Source organism: Spea bombifrons, chromosome 8 (genome assembly GCF_027358695.1).
Source record: "Spea bombifrons isolate aSpeBom1 chromosome 8, aSpeBom1.2.pri, whole genome shotgun sequence".
NCBI lineage: Eukaryota > Metazoa > Chordata > Amphibia > Anura > Pelobatidae > Spea > Spea bombifrons.
Genome location: NC_071094.1, coordinates 4,321,911 through 4,334,030, shown reverse-complemented (window position 1 = coordinate 4,334,030; position 12,120 = coordinate 4,321,911). Strand labels below are relative to the sequence as shown.

Here is a 12,120-nt window from a genome sequence, read left to right as displayed (position 1 = left end):
TGAAAAATAGTTCCTTGCTTTTAAACTGTCTGTCTTCAAAGCACCACTGATGGAAATGCTCCAGCTATATGCAGTTTTCATAAATTAAGTTCTCCAAAAAAGCAACCTCTTTAAAATTGCAAGAAGCCAGTGATTGGTTGACCTCGGGACCTCTGAGGAGATCCTGAAAGCCCTTATTGAGGAACTTCAGAACTCACATTGAGAAACTCTGCTGCGAAAGATACAGGAACAGCCATATATAATACTCAACAAGCACAGAAAGCCCATAAAGCATATAACGAGAGGACTGTACCTGACGGGGGAGGCTGTGGCTCTGTGGAACGAGGAAAGTGGCAGCAGAGAAGAGAAAACAACACAAGGCATTGGTATCAAACAGTGAAATCAACTGAATAATAATCCGATCCTATCACCTTTATGGGATATTTCAATTATTTTGCACATAAATCTCAGAAACATACATTTTTTTTATAAATGACATCACATAATCCTAATGTTTTAAAGGGAATTCCCATCATATAAAAATCAGTTTCAAAAATATTGTTTTCTCTTTAAACCAGTTGTAGGTTTGGTCCTGTAAGGTTTCCAGGCAGCTGCATATTAGCCGTTTGTATGATTTCTCACTCTGTTATCTGATCCCCGATTTACTAGACCCCCCTCGACTCCTTATCATACAGTCTGGTTAACAGCAGGGGAAACCAACCGACATTACTGTATACAGCGCTGGGGGGGGGGTTATATTACTGTATACAGTGCTGGGGGGTTATATTACTGTATACAGCGCTGGGGGGGTTATTACTGTATACAGCGCTGGGGGGGGGTTATATTACTGTATACAGTGCTGGGGGATTATATTACTGTATACAGTGCTGGGGGATTATATTACTGTATACAGTGCTGGGTGTTATATTACTGTATACAGCGCTGGGGGTTATATTACTGTATACAGTGCTGGGGGTTATATTACTGTATACAGTGCTGGGGGGTTATATTACTGTATACAGTGCTGGGGGGTTATATTACTGTATACAGCGCTGGGGGTTATATTACTGTATACAGTGCTGGGGGATTATATTACTGTATAAAGCGCTGGGGGTTATATTACTGTATACAGTGCTGGGGGGTTATATTACTGTATACAGCGCTGGGGGGGTTATTACTGTATACAGCGCTGGGGGGTTATATTACTGTATACAGCGCTGGGGGGTTATATTACTGTATACAGCACTGGAAGGGGTTATTACTGTATTCAGCTCTGGGGGGGGTTATTACTGTATACAGCGCTGGGGGTTATATTACTGTATACAGCGCTGGGGGTTATATTACTGTATACAGCGCTGGGGGGGTTATTGTATACAGCACTGGGGGTTATATTACTGTATACAGCGCTGGGGGGGTTATTACTGTATGCAGCACTGGGGGTTATATTACTGTATACAGCGCTGGGGGTTATATTACTGTATACAGGGCTGGGGGTTATATTACTGTATACAGTGCTGGGGGTTATATTACTGTATACAGCGCTGGGGGGGTTATTACTGTATACAGCACTGGGGGTTATATTACTGTATACAGCGCTGGGGGTTATATTACTGTATACAGGGCTGGGGGTTATATTACTGTATACAGTGCTGGGGGTTATATTACTGTATACAGCGCTGGGGGTTATTACTGTATACAGCGCTGGGGGTTATATTACTGTATACAGTGCTGGGGTTATATTATTGTATACAGCGCTGGGGGTTATATTACTGTATACAGCGCTGGGGTTATATTATTGTATACAGCGCTGGGGGTTATATTACTGTATACAGCGCTGGGGGTTATATTACTGTATACAGGGCAGGGGGTTATATTACTTTATACAGCGCTGGGGGATTATTACTGTATACAGCGCTGGGGGTTATATTACTGTATACAGCGCTGGGGGTTATATTACTGTATACAGCGCTGGGGGTTATATTACTGTATACAGGGCTGGGGGTTATATTACTTTATACAGCGCTGGGGGATTATTACAGTATTCAGCACTAGCAGGGTACTGTTTACAGCCCTGGGGTTTTTACTGTATACAGCGCTAGGAGGGGGGGGGGGTTGTTACTGTTTACAGTGCTGGGGTTACACACTGTGTTTAACAGCCCTAACAGCCCCAATAGCGTATAAAGAAACCGCATTAAACAGGTTTATAAATTAAATTCTGGAAATTAGATTCTTCTCCTTCTAGGTGCCTGAATGACATTTGATGATACAAAGTAACACAGAAAGCAGTAAAGCCCTCCTTTCTGGAATTCTTGCAAAATCCTTTATAATAATGGCATAGCATTGCTACATAAATAAATGAAATGAAAGGGTTAACAGTGTTTGACAGCAAATCAATAGCCATCCCCCATGCCTTCCAATCAGAGCCACGGCAATCGCTCATTAAACCGGCACCGCTCGCTAAGCGGTTATGGTTAGACATTGGGTCGGGATGGCGATATATCACTAGCAATGGCCGCTCTTTCTGTTAAATTACATTTTTATGCAAATATCCGAGAATCCTAAATCCCTCGACCACTTCGGGAAAAGACGTTCGCAGACGTGCAGCTGATATCGCTGATGGACGGCACGGCCAACCACCGCAGAATGAGACGTGGACTCAAAATGAAATGCCGTGGTGTACCCTATAGAACGGTTTCCAGCAGGAGACCAGCGGGTCGGGTACTCGGACTTTAAAAGTGGACATCTGTGGATTCTACATAAACACCAACCACATAATAGCATTAATTAATTGTATAAATGGGCAGTTTTTATACCTAAAATCCATAGGCGTCTTCTTTTACGTGGCCAATCGGGTTAAACCTTCTCACTGGGCAGGTGCAGCGTTTTGGGATCGGAAATAGAAGACCATCGGTGTCTCTAAATGAGTTTTTAGGGCCATACTAGTTTATAAACATTCTAAAGAACACCCTTATTCACCATGTCTTCAACTAAGACGTTGACCTAGACTGACCCCGAGAGCCAGGTGGAGCAATTCCTAAAACGTTATATCTGCCCCCTGAGCTTCTGTGTTCTTTTATATATTTTTTGAAGGACGCTTTCCTTCCGGTTCCTTTGTTGGCCAACGATGTCCACCACCAAGTCAACCAAGGGCGGCAACGCTCATCACCATACCTGCGTTACTCACCAAATTGGCTCTGACACTCACCCTCGTGGAAACCTTGACTTGTAAGATACGCTTAATTGAGTAACCTGCATTCAAGCAGGGATATCAACCATGCCATACCGGCAGCAAAAGCCTTTATATATGATCGCAGTAACATAGAATAGGGAGGAATCAGCTCCAGACTGTGTGACCCGGAGAAATTGCCCCTTCACCATGAGATTGGGGCAAAAACCCTGAGACTTCCCGGGTATGCCTATCGCCTTTAAAGAAAGGCAGAGACCCAACGATGCCTATTAACCAGGAGAGACCCCTAGGAGTCCCCCGATCGTCTCACTGATCGTCCAATATAACTTAATATTTTTAAATTCAGTTTAAAGGTTGAGTTAAATTTAAAATGCTTTTAAAGGTAAAACCTCTTTAAAAATCCCAGAAGGAGACCTTATTATATTTCTGGCTGTATATTCATTCAGCCTCCACCGGAGGGTACATATACGGAAATATTTTTTAACCCATTAAGTATAAAGATCAGGTTATGTATCCGTGATATTATTAAAATAAGACAGGGCAGGTTAACGTAAAAGGTTTCCGTTGAGACCCAACGCTGTAAAAAGGTTAATGTTTTTTTCTGCATTTAGGCCGTTTCTGCCATCGTCGGAAAAAGGTTTCCCCGGTGTTTACGGTGAAAAATGTAAAGGGGCTTTGTGGGGAATAATAATAGAAAAATCCTTCCATTGATACAACGCTGCCCTTTTTGAATTTGTCCAGCCAATCAGCACGCGGCGTTGGCCCCTACGGGCTCATGGCTATGCGTCTTGCCATGATTAAGGTGATGTCACTTCAGGTTGGAAGGACCCATAGATTGTGTGTCTCCTTACACTGCGGTCGAACGCTAGGCTACCGAAGCCCTCCCCTCCTCCTCTCCACCATACAGACACACCTCCCCCCCTCTCTCTCACCTCCCTCTCTACTGTATGTATCACTGGAACACAAACATCCATGAAGTGGAACACGGTGCAGAGAGCAGGTTCGGCAACCCCCCCTCCCCATGCCTTCATCACTGTCGATATAATCGGTGATCTGAATACCACCCGGTAAACAATCCACCCCCCCCCAACCATGCAAACACGCAACCATCGCACTGCATTAATTACAAGGCGTTCAAACAGTCCGTATCACCGAAGTCAAGAACGATTAACTTTCCATCTGCAGAACGAACGCGCTAAAAGGCAACGGTCATCACACAAAAAAACAAACAAACAAAACAAAAAAAAAAATACAAAAAACGTAAATCCCACCCTTACCTCATGCCGTTAATTCTTTCCCATTTTACTGAGTCAAATATAAGGAACAGAGAGAGGGTTTTATAGGAAGAAAAGATGACAGGCCACTTTAGAGATGCATTCGGCACAATCATTGGCACGAGCTCCGTCTAGCTTAATTCGGGGCGAATTCGGAGAAGCTGCTTGCCAAAGGAAGATAAATATTCCTTAGCCTGTCTTGGCGGTAGTACGATGCAGCATACTCGCTGCAGTGCTAAACTGGATAAGGAAGAGAATTGTGTGGTTTTTTTTTTCTTCTTTCCTCGTTGGGTAGAAGCTACAGCTGGCTCGTGGCCAGAGATCCCAAAAAAAAATAAATAAATAAAAAAAAAAAAAAATATTTTCTACGGAAATGTAAAAAATGTAAAAAAAAATAAAAAAAAAATCTGAAAAAAAAAATTAAAAGTTCAAATAAATCAGGGATGGGCAGAAGACAGGGGACATAGCTGGCAGCTAGCGAAGCAGGCATTTGAAGGAGGGCAGGGTCATGGAGTCATGTAGAGGAGAGAGAAGAAGAAATGGATGCAAGGGGTGCAAAAACACAGCCATTAAAGGGTTAAGGCTACGAGACGATGAATAGCGTAAAGGTGCTGTCCCACTCAGACTTGGATGTTCCGATAATAAACCTCAGCAGATCTGTTATTGTATTCTGGATTGGGATGTTTTAAAAAGCATTTTTTTTTGGGGGGGGGATCACAAATAAGGCAAATTTTACAGGCTTAAAGAAATGTTTCAGGTAAAGGTTTGGGGATTCAACCGTAGTAGAAATTATATTTCTAACGCTGTAATTAGAGTTAAAATCCACATATTTAAGGGGGTACTCGTCGAAAAAGTGATGGCATTTAATGTTTTCAAAACTTTGTGCTTTTTTTTTTTTTTTTTTTTAAGAAAAAAGTTCTAGTTTTCTCATAATATAATGTTTTCAGGCAGCTGTATTTTAGCCGTTTGTATGAGTTATCGCTCTGTTATCTGATCCCCGATCTACTCGACAGACATCCCGACTTCTTATCATACCGTCTGTGGGGAACAATAGAATGGCTCGGTCCTAGCCACCCAGACTGATGCTCTGACTAATGAAAGTTTATGGAGGAACGGACTTCATTAGCATCGCCATAAAGCAACGGCGGCTCCAGGTCTGCAGATAAAGGGAGGTTATTGGTAGACTTGGGCACCAGGGGGCTCTTCGTGTTCGTCTTCGTGCTCGTCTTCGGGGGAAAAAAAATCTTCGTATTCCGCGAATATTCGCCCGTTCCTGTCTTCTCTTCGGGCGAATATTCGCGGACATTCTTCGTGCTCGTTTAATCTTCGTTTTCCTCCTGGTTGCCTAGCAGGGGTTAATACGGGGTTAATAACACATCACAGCAGCAGCAGCTGCCGTGAAGGTACGTGTGTGCAGCTCTATTGGTCGTTTCGGCAGGGGGCTGGTCTGGCATCAACGAGTGAATTGCAGAACTGCAGAATGCACTTCATTCGTTGATGGCAGGCGAGCCCCCTGCCGAAACGACCAATAGAGTTGCACACACATACCGAGGTGTACTGTCCATAGATGTTTAATAAAAGAATAGGGAATATTTTACATTTTTAAATTGATTTTGGACCACTTTACATGCCTAACATTTGCTACCTATTTACAATGGCATACTTTGCAACAACCCAACTTACTTATTGGACAGGACTGGAAAATAGCAGGACTGTCCACCAAAATCTTGGGTGTGTTGGCAGGTATGCTGATGGAAAAATGTTGGACAAGAACTAAAAAATAGCTTAGGGTTAATGTACGGTTATGTTTAAGATTAGTAGCAGTGCACTGGTTTGGTTAAAGATGGATTATGTCTAAATAATAATAATTTAATTTTAATGTTTTTTTTTAAAAAAAAATAGGGGTTTATTTAAATGTATTTTAAAGTTAGATTTATTATTTAGTACTTGATTATATTTATTAAATGTTTATAGTAGCGTTACCTACCGAGCTATACCTACCTATGTGTATTTGCATTTTGCATACCTAGTTTAGCTAAATTAGATGGGACAGGACTGGAAAAAAGCAGGACTGTCCCTGAAAAAGTTGGGTCTGTTGGCAGGTATGTGGATGGAAAAATGTTATAGGGTGAAGTGTGAGTTATAGTGTTAATGTAATGCTATTAGTGAGTGAAGGCCAGGGCAAATAACAAGGAAAAGGTCCTTGTGTTTTGTGCATTGTAAGTGTGTGTGTATGTGTGTTATGTGTGATGTCACTGTGTGTTATATGTGTTATATGTGTTATTGTGTGTGTTATGTTTGGTTGGTTGTGTATCAGAAGGAAAATAATGAAATGGAAAAGGAAATGGGAAAGGCAAATGAGTGGGCAATTGGCGACCCGCTCACCTGTTTCACCCCAGGGCAAAGCACCCAAACACTGTCAGTCTTAGACGTTTGGCAGCAGACTTCCAGAGCTCAGACACAAGGCCCTAGCGTAAGCTGGCCACTCCGGCGGAGGTAGCAGGCGTTGCCACACCGCAAACAGAGGCAGCCAGGGGGGAGAAACTGCCCTTACCATTAGGGACATTTTGGGCATGACTCTAGCCAGGAAGCGAACTGGCAGAGAAGAGATGCTGGCACCACCACCAGCAGCAGCATTGAAAAGGCGAATGAGTGGGCAATTGGCGACCCACTCACCTGTTTCACCCCAGGGCAAAGCACCCAAACACTGTCAGTCTTAGACGTTTGGCAGCAGACTTCCAGAGCTCAGACACAAGGCCCTAGCGTAAGCTGGCCACTCCGGCGGAGGTAGCAGGCGTTGCCACACCGCAGACAGAGGCAGCCAGGGGGGAGAAACTGCCCTTACCATTAGGGACATTTGATTCATGACACTAGCCAGGAAGCGAACTGGCATCGAAGAGACACTGGCACCACCACCAGCAGCAGAATTGGGAAAGGCGAATGAGTGGGCAATTGGCGACCCACTCACCTGTTTCACCCCAGGGCAAAGCACCCAAACACTGTCAGTCTTAGACGTTTGGCAGCAGACTTCCAGAGCTCAGACACAAGGCCCTAGCGTAAGCTGGCCACTCCGGCGGAGGTAGCAGGCGTTGCCACACCGCAGACAGAGGCAGCCAGGGGGGAGAAACTGCCCTTACCATTAGGGACATTTGATTCATGACACTAGCCAGGAAGCGAACTGGCATCGAAGAGACACTAGCACCACCAGCAGCAGCAGCAGCAGCAGCAGCAGAATTGGGAAAGGCGAATGAGTGGGCAATTGGCGACCCACTCACCTGTTTCACCCCAGGGCAAAGCACCCAAACACTGTCAGTCTTAAACGTTTGGCAGCAGACTTCCAGAGCTCAGACACAAGGCCCTAGCGTAAGCTGGCCACTCCGGCGGAGGTAGCAGGCGTTGCCACACCGCAGACAGAGGCAGCCAGGGGGGAGAAACTGCCCTTACCATTAGGGACATTTGATTCATGACACTAGCCAGGAAGCGAACTGGCATCGAAGAGACACTGGCACCACCAGCAGCAGCAGCAGCAGCAGAATTGGGAAAGGCGAATGAGTGGGCAATTGGCGACCCACTCACCTGTTTCACCCCAGGGCAAAGCACCCAAACACTGTCAGTCTTAAACGTTTGGCAGCAGACTTCCAGAGCTCAGACACAAGGCCCTAGCGTAAGCTGGCCACTCCGGCGGAGGTAGCAGGCGTTGCCACACCGCAGACAGAGGCAGCCAGGGGGGAGAAACTGCCCTTACCATTAGGGACATTTGATTCATGACACTAGCCAGGAAGCGAACTGGCATCGAAGAGACACTGGCACCACCAGCAGCAGCAGCAGCAGCAGAATTGGGAAAGGCGAATGAGTGGGCAATTGGCGACCCACTCACCTGTTTCACCCCAGGGCAAAGCACCCAAACACTGTCAGTCTTAAACGTTTGGCAGCAGACTTCCAGAGCTCAGACACAAGGCCCTAGCGTAAGCTGGCCACTCCGGCGGAGGTAGCAGGCGTTGCCACACCGCAGACAGAGGCAGCCAGGGGGGAGAAACTGCCCTTACCATTAGGGACATTTGATTCATGACACTAGCCAGGAAGCGAACTGGCAGAGAAGAGACACTGGCACCACCACCAGCAGCAGAATTGGGAAAGGCGAATGAGTGGGCAATTGGCGACCCACTCACCTGTTTCACCCCAGGGCAAAGCACCCAAACACTGTCAGTCTTAGACGTTTGGCAGCAGACTTCCAGAGCTCAGACACAAGGCCCTAGCGTAAGCTGGCCACTCCGGCGGAGGTAGCAGGCGTTGCCACACCGCAGACAGAGGCAGCCAGGGGGGAGAAACTGCCCTTACAATTAGGGACATTTTGGGCATGACTCTAGCCAGGAAGCGAACTGGCAGAGAAGAGATGCTGGCACCACCACCACCACCACCACCACCACCAGCAGCATTGAAAAATTGGAAAGGCGAATGAGTGGGCAATTGGCGACCCACTCACCTGTTTCACCCCAGGGCAAAGCACCCAAACACTGTCAGTCTTAGACGTTTGGCAGCAGACTTCCAGAGCTCAGACACTAGGCCCTAGCGTAAGCTGGCCACTCCGGCGGAGGTAGCAGGCGTTGCCACACCGCAGACAGAGGCAGCCAGGGGGGAGAAACTGCCCTTACCATTAGGGACATTTGATTCATGACACTAGCCAGGAAGCGAACTGGCATCGAAGAGACACTGGCACCACCAGCAGCAGCAGCAGCAGAATTGGGAAAGGCGAATGAGTGGGCAATTGGCGACCCACTCACCTGTTTCACCCCAGGGCAAAGCACCCAAACACTGTCAGTCTTAGACGTTTGGCAGCAGACTTCCAGAGCTCAGACACAAGGCCCTAGCGTAAGCTGGCCACTCCGGCGGAGGTAGCAGGCGTTGCCACACCGCAAACAGACGCAGCCAGAGGGGAGAAACTGCCCTTACCACTAGGGACATTTTGGGCATGACTCTAGCCAGGAAGCGAACTGGCAGAGAAGAGATGCTGGCACCACCACCACCACCAGCAGCAGCATTGAAAAATGGGAAAGGCGAATGAGTGGGCAATTGGCGACCCACTCACCTGTTTCACCCCAGGGCAAAGCACCCAAACACTGTCAGTCTTAGACGTTTGGCAGCAGACTTCCAGAGCTCAGACACAAGGCCCTAGCGTAAGCTGGCCACTCCGGCGGAGGTAGCAGGCGTTGCCACACCGCAGACAGAGGCAGCCAGGGGGGAGAAACTGCCCTTACAATTAGGGACATTTTGGGCATGACTCTAGCCAGGAAGCGAACTGGCAGAGAAGAGATGCTGGCACCACCACCAGCAGCAGCATTGAAAAGGCGAATGAGTGGGCAATTGGCGACCCACTCACCTGTTTCACCCCAGGGCAAAGCATCCAAACACTGTCAGTCCTTGGCGTTTGGGAGCGGACTTCCAGAGCTCAGACACAAGGCCCTAGCGTAAGCTGGCTACATTGACGGAGGTAGCAGGCGTTGCCACACCGCAGCAAGTGCAACCAGGGGGGAGAAACTACCCTCACCATCAGGGACATTCGAGGCATGACACTAGCCAGGAAGCGAACTGGCATTGAAGAGAGACACTGGCACCACCACCAGCAGCAGCAGAATTGGGAAAGGCGAATGAGTGGGCAATTGACGACCCGCTCACCTGTTTCACCCCAGGGCAAAGCATCCAAAAACTGTCAGTCCTTGGCGTTTGGGAGCGGACTTCCAGAACTCAGACACAAGGCCCTAGCGTAAGCTGGCTACACCGGCGGAGGTAGCAGGCGTTGCCACACCGCAGCAAGTGCAACCAGGGGGGAGAAACTACCCTCACCATCAGGGACATTCGAGGCATGACACTAGCCAGGAAGCGAACTGGCATTGAAGAGAGACACTGGCACCACCACCAGCAGCAGCAGAATTGGGAAAGGCAAATGAGTGGGCAATTGACGACCCGCTCACCTGTTTCACCCCAGGGCAAAGCATCCAAGCACTGTCAGTCCTTGGCGTTTGGGAGCAGACCTACAGAACTCAGACACAAGGCCCTAGCGTAAGCTGGCTACACCGGCGGAGGTAGCAGGCGTTGCCACACCGCAGCAAGTGCAACCAGGGGGGAGAAACTACCCTTACCATCAGGGACATTCGAGGCATGACACTAGCCAGGAAGCGAACTGGCATTGAAGAGAGACACTGGCACCACCACCAGCAGCAGCAGAATTGGGAAAGGCGAATGAGTGGGCAATTGACGACCCGCTCACCTGTTTCACCCCAGGGCAAAGCATCCAAGCACTGTCAGTCCTTGGCGTTTGGGAGCAGACCTACAGAACTCAGACACAAGGCCCTAGCATAAGCTAGCTACACCGGCGGAGGTAGCAGGCGTTGCCACACCGCAGCAAGTGCAACCAGGGGGGAGAAACTACCCTTTCCATTAGGGACATCTGAGGCATGATTTCAGCCAGGAAGCGAACTGGCAAAAGATACTGGCACCACCACCAGCAGCAGCGTTGGAAACGGAAAAAGGTGAATGAGTGGGCAATTGACGACCCACTCACCTGTTTCACCCCAGGGCAAAGCATCCAAAGACTGTCAGTCCTAGGCGTTTGGGAGCGGACTTACAGAGCTCAGACACTAGGCCCTAGCGTAAATTGGCTACACCAGCGGAGGTAGCAGGCATTGCCACACCGCAGCAAGTGCAACCAGGGGGAGAAACTACCTTAAACATTAGAGAGAAAAAATTTAACTTTCCAAGCTAAGAGCTGGGTAACCCAATTTGGGCAGATTGAATTTAAGAAAGGCAATCTGCTCCATCAGATGAGGTGCCATGCGTGAGCGCTGTGGACTCAGTATGTTTCCAGTCATAGAAAACACGCGCTCACTTTGAACAGTGGTTGGCGGACATGATAGAAGCTGCTGCGCAACCCATGAGAGTGCAGGCCACACACTCTTCTTTTCATCCCAGTAGCTAAGAGGATCAACATTAGGAGCAGAAGGAACTTCACAGAGGTAAAGTTTGACCATTTCAGCAGCACTACTCTCCTTTCTGCTGCTAGCTCTGTCAGATGGTCCAACTATACTGCCAAGTGCCTCTTCCCAAAACGCAGCTGCTCCACTCAGCTGTGTTGTGCTGCTTGTGGCACTGCTGCTGATGCTGCTGCTAGGGGTAGCAGACCACATCATCTCTTCCTCCTCCTGCACCTCACCCTCCTCGGACAGCATTCCCATTTTACGCTGCCAGTCACGCACCTTGTTGACCAATTGCTCCCGGTAGCTACTGAGAACATTGAATTTCAAAGCTAGCTTTCCCTTAATTCTTGGATCACAAAGGCACGCTAGCATCATTTCGGGACTCTCTTCCATTCGCTTGCGAAGGTGTACTTTTAGCAGATCCTTCAGCTTCCTGACTATGGCTGCTACGTCAGGATGTAGAGTGCCACCTTGAACAGCCTCACGGTTTCCAAGGAACACATCCATCTTGCTGCCTAGATGGGAGAACACTGGGATTACCTGGGCCAGACTGGCAGTGTTTGAGCTTAAATTTTCTGTGGCATCCCTGAATGGTTTAAGGACTGCCACTAGCTGGGCGATCACTGTCCAATCCTCCCTATTCAATGGAGAGGTAATCCCAATATTGTGCTCTGAGGCAAGATTATGGATTGCCCTCTGCTGCTCCAAA

General features: G+C 47.9%; 1 protein-coding gene across 1 annotated transcript in view; it reads right to left on the bottom strand.

The window, feature by feature from the left end:
* Positions 1-12,120, bottom strand: part of GARNL3 (GTPase activating Rap/RanGAP domain like 3) — a 112,243-nt gene that overhangs the window by 62,895 nt on the left and 37,228 nt on the right. Inside the window, exon 2 of the mRNA XM_053472617.1 lies at positions 293-313. Coding sequence (XP_053328592.1) covers positions 293-313 — 21 coding nt within the window. The remainder of the gene's footprint in view (positions 1-292; positions 314-12,120) is intronic.